This window comes from Danio aesculapii, chromosome 12 (assembly GCF_903798145.1).
Source record: "Danio aesculapii chromosome 12, fDanAes4.1, whole genome shotgun sequence".
Classification (NCBI taxonomy): domain Eukaryota; kingdom Metazoa; phylum Chordata; class Actinopteri; order Cypriniformes; family Danionidae; genus Danio; species Danio aesculapii.
The window spans coordinates 45,102,618-45,124,398 of record NC_079446.1 but is presented as its reverse complement, the minus strand read 5'-3'; the positions used below and the strand labels follow the sequence as shown (position 1 = coordinate 45,124,398).

At 35.2% G+C, this 21,781-nt stretch overlaps 1 protein-coding gene across 1 annotated transcript in view; it reads left to right on the top strand.

The window, feature by feature from the left end:
- LOC130238115 (uncharacterized) overlaps positions 1–21,781 on the top strand; it is a 91,578-nt gene that overhangs the window by 62,991 nt on the left and 6,806 nt on the right. The window contains exons 36-58 of the mRNA XM_056469022.1: positions 7,384–7,419; positions 8,050–8,085; positions 8,650–8,685; positions 8,823–8,855; positions 9,149–9,181; positions 9,294–9,427; positions 9,528–9,794; positions 9,878–9,973; positions 10,051–10,186; positions 13,300–13,335; positions 15,274–15,309; positions 15,393–15,425; positions 15,520–15,653; positions 15,755–16,021; positions 16,113–16,208; positions 16,292–16,418; positions 16,514–16,641; positions 16,738–17,004; positions 17,535–17,633; positions 17,711–17,843; positions 18,791–18,873; positions 18,967–19,000; positions 21,075–21,078. Of these exons, the coding sequence (XP_056324997.1) occupies positions 7,384–7,419; positions 8,050–8,085; positions 8,650–8,685; positions 8,823–8,855; positions 9,149–9,181; positions 9,294–9,427; positions 9,528–9,794; positions 9,878–9,973; positions 10,051–10,186; positions 13,300–13,335; positions 15,274–15,309; positions 15,393–15,425; positions 15,520–15,653; positions 15,755–16,021; positions 16,113–16,208; positions 16,292–16,418; positions 16,514–16,641; positions 16,738–17,004; positions 17,535–17,633; positions 17,711–17,843; positions 18,791–18,873; positions 18,967–19,000; positions 21,075–21,078 (2,284 nt within the window). The remainder of the gene's footprint in view (positions 1–7,383; positions 7,420–8,049; positions 8,086–8,649; positions 8,686–8,822; positions 8,856–9,148; positions 9,182–9,293; positions 9,428–9,527; positions 9,795–9,877; positions 9,974–10,050; positions 10,187–13,299; positions 13,336–15,273; positions 15,310–15,392; positions 15,426–15,519; positions 15,654–15,754; positions 16,022–16,112; positions 16,209–16,291; positions 16,419–16,513; positions 16,642–16,737; positions 17,005–17,534; positions 17,634–17,710; positions 17,844–18,790; positions 18,874–18,966; positions 19,001–21,074; positions 21,079–21,781) is intronic.

Below are 21,781 nucleotides of genomic sequence, written 5' to 3'. Positions count from 1 at the left end.
CATTTGCTGGAATGTACCTTGTTGTTTCCCATAACTGGAATGTTGTGTTCCGCCAAGAACTGAAAACTGGAAAATCTGAATAGCTGACAGGCCAATTCATAAACAAAGTACAGAATGTAGATCACAATCAATTAAAAAAAACTCAAAACTCAAAAGTGATAAGCAAGTCTTTCTCTACCTTCTGTCAGCAACAATTAAGTGCTTACAGAAATGTCAGCTGTGATATCAGAAGTGAATAAAAAACCATATGCCTTGCTGCTCTGACAGACTTTAGTACCACCTGATAAACTGGATGACATTTTATTTAGCCTTTTTTGTAGATACAGAAAGAACCAGTTTGAAGTGTGTTATTAATCAGCTGTCGCTTTAGCTAGAACTTACTAAATAAATAAAAAATGCATATAGAAAAATGACATAATGACACAAAAGATAAAACTGCAGCACATGAACAGTCACTGTTCACATTTATACTTAACATTATAATTAATCTAAAAGTTATGTGAGGTCTGGAGGGCTAGACTTTTCCTTCAGATTTTCTGTTAAAGCTACTGCCACTGTTCCAATGAGTGCAACATACTTTCTTACATTTTAGATGCAACCCCGGTGCTGGGGCGTACAGTATATAAACCAAACATTCTTCCTGCTACACCACTGTAGGTGAGCCTGTTGGATGAAGCTGTCAGAGGTGAGTAATACACTATCATTACTTGTGCTTGCTTATCTATATATCTATATATATATATATATATATATATATATATATATATATATATATATATATATATATATATATATATATATATATATATATATATATATATATATAATAATTTTATTTATTTATTTATTTTTACTTTTCAACACATTTTTAAACATTAGTTTTTAATTAAAATTAATGAAAATAATAATTAAATAAATAATTAAAACTAATTATTAATGAACATTAATTTCTTTTGTCTTTGCTAGGATGACAGGTCATATATTTTTCTACTCTTTTTGCCAAATACTAGTATTCAGCTGAAATTTAAAGACTTGATGATATTATGTTAACTAGGCAAGTTGGGATAATTAGGGAAGTTATAGGACAACCGTGATTTCTTAAAAATAAATCTTAAGGTGTCTAATAATTAAAATTGGGCTTAAAAATGATTTTATTCCAGCCAAACCAAAACAAATAAAAATTATACAACAGTTAAAACTAAAACAAAGTGAAACTTCAGAGTCGGAAACCTATGACTTCATTCTCTTAACTTTTTAAAAAGTATATATTATGCTTGGTTACTACATTATACAATTATAAATACAGTTGTTGTTCTTAAAGAAAGTAATACAGCTCTCTCTCTCTCTCTCTCTCTCTCTCTCTCTCTCTCTCTCTCTCTCTCTCTCTGTCTCTCTGTCTCTCTCTCTGTCTCTCTCTCTCTCTCTCTCTCTCTCTCTCTCTCTCTCTCTCTCTCTCTCTCTCTCTCTCTCTCTCTCTCTCTCTCTCTCTCTGTCTCTCTCTCTTTCTGTTTACAGCCAAAGGACTTCTACAAGTGCTGTTATCATCTTTGACTTCATCAACATGAAGTTATCTCTGGTTTTACAGCATCTGCTGCTGTTCATATCAGTCCTGGCACTAAGTATGTCTTTCTTTAGAGCATCTCTTTGATTACGTGGCAAATAAAATGAAAATAAACACATGTATATGCTTCAAAATGTAATGTCATGTTTCTCTTGAACAGCCAGGGCACAGGTACCAATAGCAACGCCAGGTAACAGATCGCAAATCTACAATCTCTTCTTTATTTTGAAAATCACCATCCTCACTTAGCGTGCAATAAGTGTAAAAATCTACAGTTAAACAATAAATTGCTTTATATAGACACTTTGACTGGTAAACTATTTTCTGAAGTTCAATCCTGATTTGTGCAGTTCATCAATCTTTTATTACACATCATTACTGGATTCTCTGGTTTTTCCTGAAGAGGAATTTGTCTTTCATGCCACCTCAAAAAGATAGCGAGAAGTCATGAAATGCTATCGATTTGGTTTTGTTTTTGTTTGTTTGTTTTTTGGCAATACTGCAATATTTAGCATAATTGATTTATCTGTGCACATCATTCTTTGAAAAATACATTCTGCCCCTGAAATCAGTATGACTTCCCCTCCATACATATTTTAATCTCCAATGATTTGTTTCAATGATTTTATGATAGATAAAATCAAGTCCCGCTCTACATTTGTTACACTTGCAAAAACAATCGCAACTTCTGTTTTAATGGTGGCTCATTTGTTCCTAGTCATTCAAATTGAATGACATCTGAATAAATATTCTGTGAATAAATGTCTCGTTTTGGTCATAAAAAAATTAACATAAATAAAACACATCAAGACACAATTTGAGATTTTTGTACAAGTCAGGATTCGAACTCGGGACATTTTCAGCACAGTTAATCTGTGCATATGTACTGTCCAATAGGCTACATAAGATAGTTTTTTTTTCCGAACCTGTCAATTAAACAGATTTGCAAGGTCTCGAAATGCTTCTGAAATGTCTTTGCATCGCTTTAGTCACATGACCTTGGTGTTTCGGATTACTCTCCAGTGCAGTGTTTCGAAACACTTGCACTTAGTTTTCTCAACACTGTGTTTCACGTCAGTCATCCCTAGCTATAAGAAACTTTTAACATCAAATGACTGACCTGAAGGTCATTTATCTATCAATGTTGATAAAGGAAGTTTTTCTTTTCTTTTGCTATTCAGTTGCTTTTCAGCAGACACCTTAATGTCAAAACGATATAAACCGAAACACGTCAAAAAATGTCGAACTTAAAAATCAATTATATTAATTAAAAATCTATTTGGTCAATTAAAAACCTTGATGTCAAAATGACATCAAATTGACATCTAACGTTTGCGTCAAAAAACTGATTACAGTACAGTCTTGTGATCAATTTTTAATGTGTTTTTTGATGCCAAAGTCAAGCTTACATGCATTGTAGGGAGACAAATCCAGTGTAAATTTGAAACTGAAGCTTTTAGATAAGTAAAAATTTTACTCAAATTCTAATAATTTTGGTCATTATTTTGATAGTCAAAATGGCATTAATGTGTGGATGTCAAGGATGTTAAGTTTTTAATCGATTTGCATTAACCGTAATGTCAATTTGATGTAATTTTGGTATTTGGTATTTCTGGTTAATTTCTGGTTGATATTTAAAAGAAAGAAATCTCACTGAGTTTTCACTGAGCTGACTCACAATGATTTATTTTTATTATTCTTTCAGCAACCACCACAATGACAACCACCACATATCCATCAGGTAATAAATACAATAAAATTTTATTTTTACTGTTTTTTTTATTTTACTGTTCTAGAGTGTTCTTGTCCCTGTCCTGGACTCTCTGTGTTTCTTTTGTGTCAATGTTTAAAACATTTTAACTTCATGTGGAACAGTTTGTTGCTGATTGTGTAATCAGCTGTGAATCTCCAGCATGTGTGTTTAGCTGGAGCGGAATTTATTACACAAACCTATAGTACACAAATAATGCATTGATAATCAAATAATCATTCTGTGAACTACAGCCCTTTGTAGTAAATGTTGTTAATGTTAAACCTGAAAGCATGTGCAAATACCACAATATAATCACTTTTTTACTTATAGCTTCAGTCGAGTGTTTAAAATAAGTCCTTCTGTGAAATGATGTGTCTTTCTTAAACAGAATAAATCATGAATGACTACATACTTTATTATATGTAAATAAGAACTCTGATGGTCTTGTGTTTGTTAATCCTGTTGAATCAAATGAAAGCAGTTTAATCTTCTGTTTATCCTGCAAATGCTTTAAGGATTTCCTATTGCTGCGTTGCATATTTCTATACTATATAGTACGCTAAAACAGTATGTGAGCCAAGTATTATATCAAAATTCATAGAATTTGGAAAACAGTATGCAAGAATTACCCGGATGACCTACTACTTACAGTGAGATTCTGTAGTGTGCATCCGATTCGCATTATTCCATCCCATGAAGCACCATAAGAGAATTCCTGAATGAGAGTAAAGCGACACAACTGACGCGGGTAGGTCACGTGATCATGACAAAATGGCAGATGTAGTACATCAGAGTTCCATTTATACTACTCACATTCATACTGTATAAAATGTATTTTTTTTTTACGGTCAATGGAATTAACGGTCAAGTAGTTAATTCCAATTTAAACGCAGTACCTACTGAGTAGTAGGCAATTTCAGGAGAGGGGTCTGGCTGTGGACAGGGTATATGCAGAAATCCTAAAAAAGACCTTTTAAAGACCTTCTCAGAATATTTTAAGACCTCGTCGCCACTTCAAGTTTTAATTAGTATCAAACCTTTAACTTAATATACAGTTGCTAATAAACAGTTGTAGTTAAATAAATCAAGGGAGCACAACCATGCAACAGAACTTAGATAAGCTCGGAAGAAACAAACCTTGAAAATAAATTGCGTGGTTGTTTTCAGCAACAGGTTTCAGCCACTGTTTAAACTCATCTTTCTCCAGCCAGGAGTGCACAAACTTGCATTATCCCATTTTGCCGTCTGTTCTGTTCTATGCCAGGGCTATTCGATTAGTTTGTCATGGGGGCCAGTTCATGAAAAGCATCCCAAGTGAGAGGCCGGAGAGATATGACTTGTAATATGAGTGCTGACACAACAGCATTTAAGAGCCCATATGTTGTATTTTTGCTCCTTAAGACACCCACGTTGTATTTTTCTACATTAAAATGTTAATATATTGTATTTTAAGCTACTTAATATCACTGCATTGTACAATGTGGCTTTTATTTTTACAAACATTCAAATTTTGTAACTGCATAATTAGGGATGCAACAATTAAGGATTTTAGCTGTACGATTATAGTCTGAAGAATAATCATGGTTTCACAGTTATCACATTTCATTCATTCTCTTTTCGGCTTAGTCCCTTTATTAATCCGGGGTCGCCACAGCGGAATGAACCGCCAACTTATCCAGCACATGTTTTACACAGCGGATGCCCTTCCAGCTGCAACCCATTTCTGGGAAACATCCATACACACTCATACACTACAGACAATTTAGCTTACCCAATTCACCTGTACCGCATGTCTTTGGACTATGGGGAAACCGGAGCACCCGGAGGAAACCCACGCGAACGCAAGGAGAACATGCAAACTCCACACAGAAACAACAACTGACCCTGCCGAGGCTCGCACCAGCGACCTTCTTGCTGTGAGGTGACAGCACTACCTACTGCGTCGGCCACAGTTATCACATCTGATGTAAATTTAGGCTTTAGCTAAGAATTTAAATGAACTTTGGATTTTATCTGCGTTCATACATAAATACATAATCGTTTTAACAATCTGTAATAATTCGTCTAACATATCTTTTGTTTACATTGCACTGAAAGCCAAGCACAACTCTCACCACTACAGCATGAGATGTTTTTACTCGATGCTCGATGATCACCGCTACGCTTGCGCGCGCATATTAACATATATTCTAATATTGGAAATAACGAACTTGCACGCGGAAAAGACACCATATATGGTATAAGCTCGGAACTTTAAAGTAGCACACAGGTGGCATAACTTTGTTTAGTTGCAGCAGTTTTATTCTATGCAACAGAAACACGGCGTTCAGAAGCCTTTAATCCAAATGTTTTTGGCTGCTCACGCCACTTACTCGCTTAATGTCAGGTGACTCATGCTCTGCGCAGCCTTCAACTGCAGCTCATGCTATATTTAACAGATGCACGTCACTTCATAACTATAGCGGCCATTTTTGGACTGAACTAAATTTATTTTTGATGTCTTGGTGACACTATTTGGAGGGCAAGAACAAATTGGCTCGCAGACCGCCAATTAAATAGCCCTGCACTATGGTTTCGCTACATGTGGAGAGCGTCACATCACCTTGTTTGTCGCAAATTACTTGACATCACCCGGACTGATGAGCTTGGCCGGATGCACCTGGCCCGAACCAATCGAGGAAAATAAAAATATTTATGCTTTTTTGGAGTCAAACACTTGAACAAACGCTAGGACAATGCTTGAAGAAAATTTAAGACCTCGTTAAAACGGGATTACGAATTTTTAATACCTTTTTAAGGGCCTTAATTTTCCCATAACTGATTTATCAACTTTTAATACTCTTTAAGACCACGCGACCACCCTGTGCAGATGCAATCCGAGCTGCATCCAATGCTTTTTAATGTGCTCACCTAACCCCACCCCTAACCCTACCCCTCAACTTGACGTCACTCGCTCCATTTGAGTGCATTGTGTCTGACATTGGATCTCTGAGCGATGCAATCTCAGCTTGCATCATAAAGGCTGCATCCAGCCTAATTAATTAAAGGCTGCATCCAGCCTGAATTAGATTTCAGACACAGCCATAGATTTTCTTTCATAGGTTTCTTCAGAGTGTATTTGGTTGTTCTGTGTGACTCATGGAGGAGATTAACTGCTGATTACATCACCATACTTTTCTAACAATCGCAGAAATGTGATTGTCAATTTATCATTCAACCCTAGCGTTTGCCTTCTCTTCTTTACCTCACGCTCTAACATTACATTAATAAAACTTGTTTTTCTTTCTTTTATTTTATTTTTTTATGTCTAGGCTTGTTTATTTCTGTAGAATAGAAAACTCTACTCATGAAGTTTCATTAATTATTCATCGCTGTTTTCATTTTTGTTCATTATTTCAGGCAATGCCATGTTCCCAACCCCCACAGTTACACCAGGTAATAATGACGTTTTTTATCATATGGTTTTCTGTTCACTTGGCTCCATTTTTATTCTCTGGTCCCTTGTTCTCTTGTTAGCCCATTGTATATAAGTCCCTTTGTTTCTGCTGTTGTGTGTTGGTCATTGGTTGTGTTAGCTGTTTATGTTACTGGGTTTTCTTGTTCCTGTCCTATGCTCTGTGTTTCTCTTGCATCTTTGTTTAATCAATATGTATCTTTATCTAATAGCTTACTGATACAATAATATAGTTATTTTTTTATCTTGATGAATTTAATGTCTTAAGCTCGTTTAATTCTGGTGAAATGTACTGGAAAGTCTAATGAATTATTTAATTCATTGCTGTTTTTTTTTTTTTTGTTGTTGTTCATTTTTCACTAACCACCACACTGTCAACCAGTTTGGCCGGGTAATAATGCAGTTCGGTATAGACAACACCTATGCAATGCTTTTAGTGAATTTCTCAGAGTGTTTTAGCTTTTATTATTACACTAATAAAGCTAGTTTTTCTTCATTATTTTGATCGTTTTGATGTCTAGGCCTGTTTACTTCAGATGAAAGTTTTAGAACAGAAAACTCATGACCTTCAAGGAATTATTCAATCGCTGTTTTCATTTTTGTTCATAATTTCAGACAATGCCATGTTCCAAACCACCACAGTTCCACCAGGTAATAATGACGTTTTTATCATATGGTTTTCTGTTCAACTGGCTCCATTTTTATTCTCTGGTCCCTTGTTCTCTTGTTGGCCCATTGTATATAAGTCCCTATGTTTCTGCTGTTGTGTGTTGGTCATTGGTTGTGTTAGCTGTTTATGTTACTGTGTTTTCTTGTCCCTGTTCCTGTTCTATGCTCTGTGTTTCTCTTGCATCTATGTTTAATCAATATGTATCTATATCTAATGGCTTAATGATACAATAATATAGCTATTTTTTCATCTTGAGGAATTTAATGTCTTAAGTTTGTTTGTTTCTGGCGAAAGGTACTGGAAAGTCTAATGAAGTATTCATTGCTGGGGTTTTTTTTGTTGTTGTTCATTTTTCACTAACCACCACACTGTCAACCAGTTTGGCCGGGTAATAATGCAGTTTGGTATAGATAACCCTTATGCAATGCGTTTAGTGAATTTCTCAGAGTGTTTTAGCTTTTATTATTACGCTAATAAAGCTAGTTTTTCTTCATTATTTTGATCGTTTTGATGTCTAGGCCTGTTTACTTCAGATGAAAGTTTTAGAACAGTAAACTCATGACCTTCAAGGAATTATTCATCGCCGTTTTCATTTTTGTTCATAATTTCAGACAATGCCATGTTCCAAACCACCACAGTTCCACCAGGTAATAATGACGTTTTTATTATATGGTTTTCTGTTCAACAGGCTCCATTTTTATTCTCTGGTCCCTTGTTCTCTTGTTGGCCCATTGTATATAAGTCCCTATGTTTCTGCTGTTGTGTGTTGGTCATTGGTTGTGTTAGCTGATAATGTTACTGGGTTTTCTTGACCCTGTTCCTGCTCTGTGTTTCTCTTGCATCTATGTTTAATCATTATGTACCTTTATCTAATGGCTTAATGATACAATAATATAGCTATTTTTTCATCTTGATGAATCTTGGTGAAATGTACTGGAAAGTCTAATGAATTATTCATTGCTGTTTTTTTGTTGTTGTTCATTTTTCACTAACCACCACACTGTCAACCAGTTTGGCTGGGTAATAATGCAGTTTGGTATAGACAAAGTGTTTTAGCTTTTATTATTACACTAATAAAGCTAGTTTTTCTTTATTATTTTGATCGTTTTGATGTCTAGGCCTGTTTACTTCAGATGAAAGTTTTAGAACAGAAAACTCATGAACTTCAAGGAATTATTGATCATTGTTTTCATTTTTGTTCATAATTTCAGACAATGCCATGTTCCAAACCACCACAGTTCCACCAGGTAATAATGACGTTTTTATCATATGGTTTTCTGTTCAACTGGCTCAATTTTTATTCTCTGGTCCCTTGTTCTCTTGTTAGCCCATTGTATATAAGTCCCTTATTCATTGTTGTTTTCATTTTTGTTCAATATTTCAGACAATGCCATAATGCCCACCACATTTCCACCAGGTAATATATACATTTTATCATATGGTTTCTGTTCCGCCGGCTCCATTTTTGTTCTCAGACCCTTCTTTTCTTGATAGTCTGTTGTTCTTTCGGTATATAAGTCCCTATGTTTGTGTTAGCTGTTCATGTTTCTGAGTTGCCATTTTCTTTTTTGTTTGTTTTTAACTAGCCGCCATATTGCCTACCACCACAGTTACACCACGTAATAATGCAGTTAGTTATAGATAACTCCTGTGCAACGCTTTTTTGTGTATTTCACAGAGAGTTTTCTCTTATTGTTTTCTCTTTAACAGTTGGTCCGACATCTTCTGCACAGCCGTGGACAGGTAACTACTGAGTTTTTTAATTAATGCTCCATTCATCTCAGAATCTGCATAATTGCACGATTCTGACTTGTATTTTTGACTTTGATTTTCTTGTCTTTTCTTCTCTCTACAGCTCCAGAGATATTCTATCCATTCGGCGCGGCTGTAGGAGACACTGAATATTTTGAATATGGTTCTGAAAGCTTACGACATGTTGCTTTTTCAACTCCATTTACGTTCTTTGGCCACACGTACAACAGCGTATATGTAAGAATTCGGTTTCATTTTCTGTCCAAATCTGAATGCAAATGCAGTGATAAGCCAGTTTGTGAATATTGCTAAATGAAAATAATTTCTCATATTACAGGTTATTTATAATGGACTTCTTACATTCACATTATCACCAAGCTTAAATTATGAATTCAATGTCTTTGGAGAAACTGATGATTTCATTGCTGCGCTCTGGAGTGACATTGATGACTTTTACAGTGGCGTTTTCTCACATCAGGAGTACACTAATGGAAGTGTGCTCGACCGCGCCACTCAGGATATAAACCAATATTTCTCTCCAACAAACTTCAATGCTTCCTGGGTCTTTGTTGTCACTTGGAAGTATGGTTCTCAGGCAAACCCGGTAAAAGTTATTCATTTTATTTCTTCCATGTCACAGACAATATAGACAGTGAATCATGTTTTTTTTCTTTTTGTCTCGTTTAGCAAATCCTCTTCCAAGCGGTTTTAATTTCAGGAGATGGTGGCTCTTTTTTTCTGATGAATTATGGTGACTGTGCTGTCTTAAATGCACCAGTTAGGGTAAATCATCACAGAATGTAAATAACAATAATTTCTACATCAGCTCTGTATGTATTTATAGCATTTTGATTCAACAGGCTGGATACGAAACAATAAACTCCATAAGCAGCTTTGTAATTCCTGATTCAATTAATGGCAACTACCAAAACCTCAAGAACACGACTAATGTAAATGTTCCCGGTCGCTGGGCCTTCAACGCAACCAGCGGATCAGGTACTGTAGGAGTTTAATCAAGTTTATGAGTCAGTTGTTGGTCAAGCTCTGTTTGTGTGTTCTTTTACACGTTTGAAATGATATGAGTTTAAATCATACCATCATAAATGTGGGATAAATGCAATTGATTTATTATTATTTTTTTATTTGTAAATTATGTTTAGATGAAAGCATCTGCTTATTAAATAAAGTGTTTAGTTCATGTCTTTTTGAGCTGATTGACCATATTTTTGACGAACAAGTGGATGCAGCCATTGGAAACTTTTTGGCTCGAGACTTCTGGTCTATTTCACTTCCATTGATTTTTAGACATTAAAAACAACTTGTTATTCTGCTTGATTCTGCAAACTGATGTTTTCTTATTATATTATTGTACTTTTTCTGTATAGTTATGACCGTTATCACACTTGTTTGTAGAGCAAGTAGTCTGACCGTTTTGTGCCGTTTATTATTCCTATTAATTTCCCCCATAAGCGACTGAATCGGAAGTTCTAAAACAATTGCAAAAATGAGAGCACAGAATAAGGTCATTATACACTCATCAACCACTTTATTAAGTACACCTGTCCAACTGCTCTTAAACTCAAATTTCAATTCAGCCAGGAGAATGGCCAGACTGATTCCAGCTGATAGATAGGCAACAGTAACTCAAATAACCTCTTATTACAACCGAGGTCTGCAGAAGAGCATCTCTGAACACACATGTCCAACCTTGAGGCAGGTGGCTACAGCAGCAGAAGACCACACCAGGTGCCACTCCTGTCAGCATAGACCAGGAAACTGAGGCTACAATTTACACAGGCTCACCAAAACTGGACAATAGAAGATTGTTAGTAATGATTGAGTAATGTTGCTAGATCTGATGAGTCTCGATTTCTGCAGCAACATTCGAATAGTCGGGTCAGAATTTAGCATCAACAACATGAAAGCATGGATCCATCCTGCCTTGCATCAACGGTTCAGGCTGGTGGTGGTGGTGTATTGGTGTGGGGGATATTTTCTTGGCACACTTTGGACCCATTAGTACCAATTGAGCACCGTATCAACGCCACAGCCTCCCTGAGTATTGTTGCTGGCCTTGTCCATCCCTTTATGACCACAATGTACCCATCTTCTGATGGCTACTTCCAGCAGGATAGCGACCCATGTCATAAAGCGTGAATCATCTCAGACTGGTTTCTTGAACATGACAATGAGTTCACTGTACTCAAATGGCCTCCACACTCACCAGATATCAATCTAATAGAGCACCTTTGGGATGTGGTGGAACGGGAGATTTGAATCATGGATGTGCAGCCGACAAATCTGCAGCAACTGCGTGATGCTATCATGTCAATATGGTGGAAAATCTCTGAGGAATATTTACAGTGCCTTGTTGAATCTATGCCACAAAGGATTAAGGCACATCTGAAAGCAAAAGTGGGTCCAACCCAGTACTAGTAGGGTGTACCTAATAAAGTGACCAGTGAGTGTATAATAAGGAATTGAGAAAATCAACTTCCAGCAGATGCACACATACTATATGAAACGTTTAATCTTTTTATTAAAAAGTACAAAAAATATTAATAGGTGTAGGGAAGTGGAGAGGACTTAAATGCAGAACTGGTGGAGGTGGACTCTCAAAGTGAAGTTTTTTTATAAACTAATTTCGAGAGGATCACGTGCTTATGATTGCTTGTGACTGGTCCTACATTATTAAATCCATGATTTACAAATCAGACAATTCCTAAGCCACTATAAATACCCTAAGTTACATAACAGCCATCTTAGTTTTGAAGAATCCACCCATCCACCCCTACTCCTCTTCCTTTTCTAGATGGGTGGCACTGTGGCCCAGTGGTTAGCACTGTTGCCTCACAGCAAGAACGTCACTGGTTCTAGTCCTTACCAAGCCAGCCGATGTTTCTATGCGATGTTTACACGTTCTCCCCATGCTCACGTGGGTTTTCCCTGGGATCCCCAGTTTCCTCCCACCATCCAAAAACATGCAACTTAAGTTAATTGACTAATCCTAATCAGCATCATAGACATGCTTCTAGTAAGTAGTTCTTTCGTAAGAGAAATCACTGTCTGTTCATTAGCTACTACAGTGCCTAAGACAACTACTAAGACAAGTGCATGTTCTGCACAAACCTGAAAATGACAAGGACATGACAAGGACTGGAGAACAGGAACTGTCAGAGCCAACCAAAACAAGAGCACGATGTCAAATTATGGGATATTTATTAGTGTCTGTACAGATATAAACACTCAAGAATCCTGAACCTGTACAAATTCTTGACAAAAGTTCTACCATTAATCCATAAAAGCACATAAGCGGTCTACTGCATCCAAATTTATGCATTTATTCGCTGCTGTGAAGAGTCCAGGGGCAGTAATTATATTCTATTATAAATATTTCTATATCTATTAATATAGTCACTTCGTCACCAGGGACTGCTTGCAATGTGGGCAGTGACACTGTTAATATAAATACAGGCTGTTTGCAGTTACACCACTGTGTTCATACTTTCAGAAATGACCAGCATTGACTCAGCAGGTCTTCATTTAGCACGTCCCATTTTTACGACTAAAACATCTCATGGACTGGACTGATCTGAAGGGCACGTATCTATCAATAATAATAAAGATATATTATGTTTATATCATAATTAAATTAGACACCCATGCTTGTTTATTTCTGTAGAAACATATAGGAGAAAAAAACACAGCAGTCATGAAGTGAATTGTGCAAATTATGAAAGTTTGAAAAGGGAACTGGCTTCTTCTTTCTTTCTTTAAGGGACAAGGGTTTTTTTTCTATTCCAACGTTCTGTTTTTAGGTGAATAGCGAACATTTGTCAGATGTGTTCAAGTGGGGGTATTTAAAAATATTTGTGTTCATGCTTTTATGCAATAATTTAGCATGTCCCGTTTGCATGCCTAAGACCTCCAACAGTCCATTGTGTTCATAAACTCTATGAAGGGCTTTTACCCATCAATGATAATACATTGCTTGATCATTTTGATGTCTAGGCTTATTTATTTTTGGTGAAAGTTATTGGAAAGAAAAGTGTAAAAAGTAAGTTTAATGAAATACTCATTGCTGTTTTCATTTTTGTTCAATATTTTAGAAAACACCTCATTGCCAACAACCACAGTTCCACCAGGTAATAATGCAGTGATTTCTGTATGACACCTGCGCTATGTTTTTGTGTACTTCAGAGTTTTTTGGAGTTTTTTTATCTGGTTTCTTGTATGGATTGCTGTCTTGCCACTGCTGGCTCCACCTTTGTTTTCTGGTCCCTTGTTAGCCCATTGTTCTCCCTGTATACAAGACCCCAGTGTTTCCCCTACTATTATATTAGGGTGGCGCCCCGCCCTCCCAACGGCTTTCCCCACCCCTCTTGAAGTTAATTGTATTTTCTATATAGCGCCAGATTACAAGTTTTTTTTGTAAACAAGCTAAATAGCCGTATCTAATATCTTATTTAAGCAACGGCATGTCATTTCTGTCTCTACATGGTCACCTGTCTTTAAATTTCTGCTCTTTGAATCACCCACAGTGGAGTTCCACACAGCCACTCTCTGCTGTACGGGAATGATAGTGCGTGCCACATCTGACAGAACCGAAGATGCACGTGTGCTCCCTCTTAGTATACATAACCTATAGCTAGGGCTGGGTATCGAGTTCGATACTTTTTAAGCACCGACCGAACCGTCTCGATACTACCGAGTATCGAAAAAATCATTTTCGTTCGGTACCAAATTTCAATACCCAAGGGTATAATCTTGTCAACGTCAGTAAGCACCACTTGGAGAAAACCTGCATCCTCAACTTGCCTGGATCAAATGCTGGTGATTGGCTGCGGCGACGAGGCTGTCTTGAAAATCAGCAGTTTACGGCGGTTACGCCCACTCACACAGAGCTTGTCAAAGTGTCAAACAGACATACAAAATCAGTAAACTTTTAGCACTTCTTGCTTGTGTACCGTTAAAGTTTAAGGCCCCGTTTACACTGCAGATAAATGTGACTCAATTCCGATTTTTTGCTCATATGTGACACAGATCTTTGTTGCAAGTCCAGCCATTGTATTTCCAGTGTTTTGAGCTGCAGTGATGCGAGCGGATTGATTGCACCTGTCTAGCGTCCAGTGTTGGGGAGGTTACTTTTAAAAATGTAATAGATTACTGATTACCCTAATTAAAATGTAATAAGTAGTGTACCTTTTAAATTACTTTATAAAAGTAACTGATTACTTTTTGATTACTTTTAAATGGATATTTTCAACTAAATAATTTCAAGCATTTATACCAAGCAGGTGGGGCCTAACAGCAGCAAAGAGGCGGTGCGCCGCAAATTCAAACCGGAAAACCAATTAAAAGCATAAGAATAGCACCACTTTAATAAATGGCCATAGCTGGAGGCATTGTGCATATAAAACACAGACAAAGCAACATATTAATATTATTCAACATACAGTATGCCAGATTTTTATAGAATATGTTTAGATTTGTAATCTTGAACATTTTTATAAGTAACTGTAATTTAATTACACTTTTTTCTCAGTAACTGTAACAAATTACTGTTACTTTTATTTTGTATTTAAATTACCTAACACTGTTACATGCAACTTGTTAATCTCCAACACTGCTAGCGTCTCATCCAACCTTATGACCTATCCCGGAAGCTCCGCGAGTCTCCCACCTATGTTTTTGCTATGTTTTTGTGTACTTCACAGAAGTGTTATATCTGGTTTATTTTCTGGTTTTCTGTTGCACTTGCTCCACATTTCTTCTCCTTCATCTTGTTAGCCTGTTGTTCTATCTGTATATACTGTAAGCCCCTATGCTTCTGCCATTGTTTGTCTGTCACTGGTGTGTTAGCTGTTCATGCTTCTGAGTGTTTAACTGCATGTGGAGCCACTTCCCACTCATCTTTAAGTTATGCCCTAATATTACAATAATAAACCTTTTATGATCATTTGCTTGATTTAACGTCTTAAGCTTGTTTGTTTCTGTTGAAATTTACTGTGAAGAAAATTGATCTGATGAAGTGAGTTTAATGAATTATTCATTGCTGATTTCTTGTTTATTTATCCTTTCAGAAACCACCACATTGCCAACCACCACAGTCCCACCAGGTAATAATGCAGTTAAACTCTTGTGCAATACTTTCGTGTATCACACAGAAGTATTTTATCTACTAATGTTTTGTATTTAACAGTCGTTGAAACAACTTCTGCACAGCCATGGACAGGTATTTACTGACTTAATTTAAATTAGCACTGCATTCAGAACTAGAATAATTAGATGATTGTGACGTGCGCATTTCTTGTTTTTCCTCTCTGCAGCACCTGCAATATTCTATCCATTCGGCTCGGCTGTAGGAGACACTGAACTTTACGTTAATTACGATATAAACCAATATCTTGTTAATCTTTCGTCTCCATTTGCGTTCTTTGGCCGCACATACAACAGCTTATATGTAAGAATTCAGTTCCATTGCTAGTCAAAAGCTGAACGCAAATACTGTGATAAGCCAGATTGTGATTATTGCAAGATCTAAGTTATGTTCTCATATAACAGGTTCTTTATAATGGACTCCTTGCATTCACGCTATCTCCAGAGATAATGCCTGATGCTAACCCCTTCATAGGAACTGATGATTTTATTGCTCCACTCTGGAATGACTATGATGACTATTACCTTGGCACGATTTCATTTCAGCAGTACACAAATTTAAATATGCTTGTCCGCGCCAGTCAGGATGTAAACCAATATTTCTCTGCAACAAACTTCCAGGCTTCCTGGGTTTTTGTTGTCACTTGGAATTATGGTTCTCAGCCAATCCCGGTAAAAGTTATTTATATTACATTTTGTTTCTATGTGACAGACCATATAGGCTGTGAATCATGGTGGTTTTTTTCTTGTTTTTTTTTTTTAGCAAATCCTGTTCCAAGCGGTTTTAATTTCAGGCAGTGGTGGCTCTTTCTTTCTGTTCAATTATGGTGACTGTGCTGTCTTATATGAAGGAACGGAGGTAAAAACATCAAAGGATGTAAAATACAATCTTATATTTTCTGCATCAGCTCTGTGTGTATTCCTAATATTTGGTTTTAACAGGCTGGATACGACACAAAAAGCTCTACATACAAGTTTGTGATACCTGATTCAATTTATAACTACCAAAACCTCAAGAGCACAACTAATGTAGGTGTTCCCGGTCGCTGGGCCTTCAACGCATATGCAGGTATTAAATTGGCTTTTGAATTTGTTGTGATTTAGCATACTAATGAGATTCTGACTTAAACTGCATTTATTAATATTCTTTGTGCTTTCTGGCAGCTCCTGCAATATTCTATCCATTCGGCTCAGCTGTAGGAGACACTGAACATCCTGGCTATGACGGCTCTTATCTTGTTGGTCTTTCAAACCCATTTACATTCTTTGGTCACACATACAACAGCTTATATGTAAGAACTAATTTCCGTTGCAAGAGTGTAAATGCAAATGCAGTGATAAGGCAGTTTTAATTATGGCTCAATGTAAACTGATTTCTTCTATTACAGGTTTTTTATAATGGACTACTAACATTCACATCGTCGCCAGCATTAATACCTGACTCTAATCCCTTTGGAGGAACAGATGATTTAATTTCTGGAATCTTTAATGACTATGATGAATATTACAATGGCTTTTACTCGTATCAAGAGTACACAAGTGGAAGTGTGCTCGACCGCGCCACTCAGGATATAAACCAAAATTTCTTTGCAGCAAACATCCAAGCTTCCTGGGTCTTTGTAGCCACTTGGAGGTACAATCTACAGCCAAATCCGGTAAAACGCATTTATTTATTTACTTAGTTACTTACTTATTAGGTTCACAAGCTATGTTTCCATCCAAAGATACAAATTAAACTCATCCTGAAATCCTCAAACTGAAATATTGCATAAAACATTGACCAATACAGCACTGTTTACATCTAATGTGTAAAGACAACAAATTCGCCACTTTCTGATAGTGCCAAATATTAAACATTTTAAATGCTGCAGTAGGAGAAGCCTCTGTGGGCCCTATTTTCAATATAAAAATACCTTGCAACAAAAATAAAACACAATGAACCAACATAGGCTCACACCACTTTTTTGATGCGCATGTTGGAATTTTTTTTGGTAAATGTGTTTCCAATGTAGTTTATTTACATTTTTTTCCTATTGTGTAAAAGTTTTCTACTCAGTTGTGTGCATGTTTTTTATTACAATTTTTCAAAAAGTGTTTATGCGATATTCAGAATGCGCATAAACTGGAAATAGCTACTACAGACTCTACAATCTTTTAACTATGATGTTATGTTGTTTCATTTCAGACAATTCTGTCCCAAGTGGTTCTAATTTCAGGTGGTAATTGGACTTTCTTTCTGATGAATTTTGGAGACTGTGATGTGGTGCTTTATGAGCAAGTAAAGGTAAAATAAACATCACTAGATTTATTGACATTCTGTACTTCATATCAACTCAGCATTTGTTTTTCGTTGTTTTATAGGCTGGATATGACACAATAAACTCTGTGAACAAATTTGTAATTCCTGATTCAGATACTAACTACCAAAACCTTAAGACGACCACTAATGTAGGCGTTCCCGGTCGCTGGGCCTTCATCTCAAACAAAGGATATGGTAGACATTTAATAAAGCTTTATATCAGGGTTAATTTTGTCAACAAAAATAACGGCAAAAAGGCTCATTGCCTATAGCTTGACAAAAAAAAACAGAAATTTTACGAGTCCTCTCTGCTATTAACGTGACTGAGTGTGCCTCACACATGTCAGTGGTGTTGACAAACAACCTGTAAAAATCTTTTCTACTTGATTTCATTTCTCTATGCACCAGAAACTTTTATACAATCTCTCTATATCTCTATAAAAACACTGTGTATTTCTGAGTGTGCCTCACACAGGTGAGTGGGCCTGACAAACCACCTGTAGAAATGCTCTTCTCTCCATATGCACCAGACACTTTACTTAAACTTCATCTTATAACGAGTCAATAAGGAAAACTATTACCTGTGAATGTACTACGAACATGTTGCACTACTTGTTTTCTTCAACCATAAATACCTCTTTTGCACAATATTGTTCTGACTTATGTTAAAGTACTTGTATAGTCTGTAGTTAGATTACCATTAGAATGTATAGGTTTAAAATAGCTCTTACGTCCAGTGTTGTCTTCATATTTATGATTGCTTATTTATTTAGCACCGCATTCTTGCAAGACACAGCATTTCGTTCCACCCTATGTCCATCCATGTAATGAACTGACAATAAAGCTCAACTTGACTCGACTTGACTTGCAAATTATGAATGCACACGCTCTGATCCACTCATCTAATAAATGAACAGCACATTAATATTGACGAATACTAATATAATAGAATATGCATGTAATATTCCACTGCATTGTGCTGTTCATTGATTAGATGAGTGAATTGGAACACGTTACTTGCACAGCAGAACTGTAAAGTTTCTGTTAATGTCAAGCCATTTTCGTTGGCAAAATTAACTCTCCATGTTAATTTGTTTGCTGCACATATGTTAAAATGTCTAATTATGTTTGTGTCTTTTTAGAAAATGTCATAGGAACTCAATTTAAAATCACATCGTTTTTAGACCTGACACAGAGTGATAACCTGGAGGCTGTTCTACAGCAAGTAAGTCAACAGAGAATTTTATTTTTAATGGACATTCATAAGAAGGTTGATGCAAATAAAATCTATTTTGATCTGTCTGTCTCTGTGTTTCAGATAAAACAAGAACTGGTCAATCATGGGATGTCAGGTAAATTCGAGTTAATGAAAAGAAAGGTCGAAAAGGTGCCGCCGAAATGAGAAATTAAAGCTTCAGGGAACCTTTACATTAACCAGCGTTCAGCTTTCTAACATACTTTACTTATGTAGCATATCCACACTCAATGATGTACAACACAATGAATTATAATCAAACTCTTTTCTATACAGTATTCATTTAGCTTGATTTGTAGTCACTCATATTTTTTGTTTCATAAAATGTTTAGATGCAAATATGATAACTAAACAATAAATGTTTTACCTTACTTTAAAAGTAATCAGATGTTCTTTTATATTGACCTTTGCATTGCTGGACAACATTGTCATGAAACAGTTGGACAATCATGTCATTCATGAAACTAGATGACTGACGTTGTCTATTCAATGCACGCAAGGGAAAACTTTTGTTTTGATTGGTTTAGATTTGCACAAGAAGATATGTTTTTGAATTGGTAAAGAGAGACCAATATATTTGCTTTATATCATATATATTTTCACACAAAAGCACACAAAGCTGTCTTAATCATAGTGTCTTTAAATGGTTTTTAATTGCTGATGTACTATAGATTATTGAAATGCTGTTTTCAATGTTTTAATGAATCATTTTTACTTGTTTTTTTTTACATTAATAAGTATCTATATGTCTCATCACATACAAAAAAAAGATGGAAAGTCATATGTGCATAACATAATTAAATGCACAATGTATATTTGCATAATTAATGTGGATACAATCTTATCCAATAAGAAAACATTCACATTGAGCTTTGATGGTAACATTTACTAAATAAACACCTCAATCTGCAGAAAAATATACATTTAATGTTGTGGTTTGTTTATTTTGCTCTCATACATTGTAAAAATTATTAGTTGACTTTAACTAAGTGAGTTATTAGTAGACTGTCTGCTTAAAATCTGTTGATACTGCTCCTTCAAGACATTTAACTGACTTTAAGAAACTTCGCAAGTACGTCAACACACTAACTCTAACCCCAACCTAACAGTCTACTATAATCTAATGAGAATTAGTTGGCATGTAGATGCAATGTAACTTAAATTCAACAAACGGACCATCAAAAGTGGCCGTTGACTTCATTTAAAGTGAGCAAATTGGTTGCCTTAAAACTTTTTTTAGGTAAAGCCAACTTGACACTAAGGCATTATTTTTTGTAAGTAAATCATCACCTTTGCAGTGTAGTTGAACAAAGAGCCAAAAGCTCCACTTACAGCAACTTTTAATCTTTATTTTTCTCTATGTTGCCAGTGCTTTTTATAATGTTGATTTAGCAAATATATTTTCTAGATTATTATTTTTAAATTTATATATAATTAGAAATACTAGAAATGTCTTTGCACAGTGCCCAAACATATGCCAGCATGTTTTACTATAAAAAAAAGATTTAGGTAGGGTTTCATCTAATGTTTTTTACTACTTGTTTTCATTCAAAACTCGACATTCAACATTCAAAAATAAATTATTTAAAAAAAATAATAATAATAAAAAATAATAAAAAAAAATAAAAAAATAATAATAATAAATAAAAAATAAATATATATATATATATATATATATATATATATATATATATATATATATATATATATATATATATATATATATATATATATATATATATATATATTATGATAATTATGAGTTATGATAAATAAAAATATAAATATAAATGCAATGCATATGTTGCCTTCACATTCCCTTCTCCTATAAATCAAAAAGCAGACATTCTCTGCATCTAGTTTAATTCTCTTATCATCTATTTGAACGGCAGGCAGCTGGAAAGTATGTTAATAAGAGGCATAACTGTTCTGTTTGTTTAGCATTTGTGTTTTTCAGCTGCTTCTGTCATTCTGTAGATTATCTTTGAATGTAGTCACCTGTTATATTCTCCTGTTATATATATATATATAGTATAAATGTTCTAATATTAGATCAACCTTTGTGATTCCACAACATTCAAAAAAGAAAAAAAAACATAACAAACTGTAACCATATACAAGCTTACTTTTTGCAAGTTGATGGAAGAATGAATGTGAAATTATACATCCAGGAAGGTAAGTAAACTGATTTTTATTGATCTTGTTTTGTTTTTTTACACAGTAATCACACATATTTTCCTCCATTACAGGAATTGTTATTCCTGTAAACAGTGCAGAGATGTTTAAAATCATAACTTCCTGCTCAACCACCGCTGACGTGAGAACATCTGAGAAGAAACTGTGTGGGGTAAGTCACATCTCTCTGTTTAACGTTACCCTCTATGAGACATAATCTCTAACAAATTGACTTGTTCACCAATTTTTACTTTATATGAAACAAACATGACATGACCAATTAATGTTACCAATAATTGATATATCTGTTAGTGAACAATAAAAGCTGAGAAAACGGCAAATAATATGCTTTAATGTGTATCTTATGTTTAAAGCAGCAATATGATACATTTAAAAAAAAAAATCAATTGGCAGAATTGGTAAATTAAATTAGGAATAAAGCAGGTGTAATTATGCTTTACTGTGGAATCTGTTACACCCTTGTGTATTAGGTGTTTTAAAGGTTGTAAAGCGTTTGAAATATTTGCAAACTTTTTATTTTTAATTTACTGAACAATTTGAATTCTGAAGTAGAGTCAATCTGGGTAGATTTGACTCCGATTTGACTTAGATTTGACTATATTGTGTTGTTGTAAACCAACATTGGGTCAAAAATACAGGCAAACCAAAACATTGGATTAAAAAGAGAAGTTTTCATTCAACT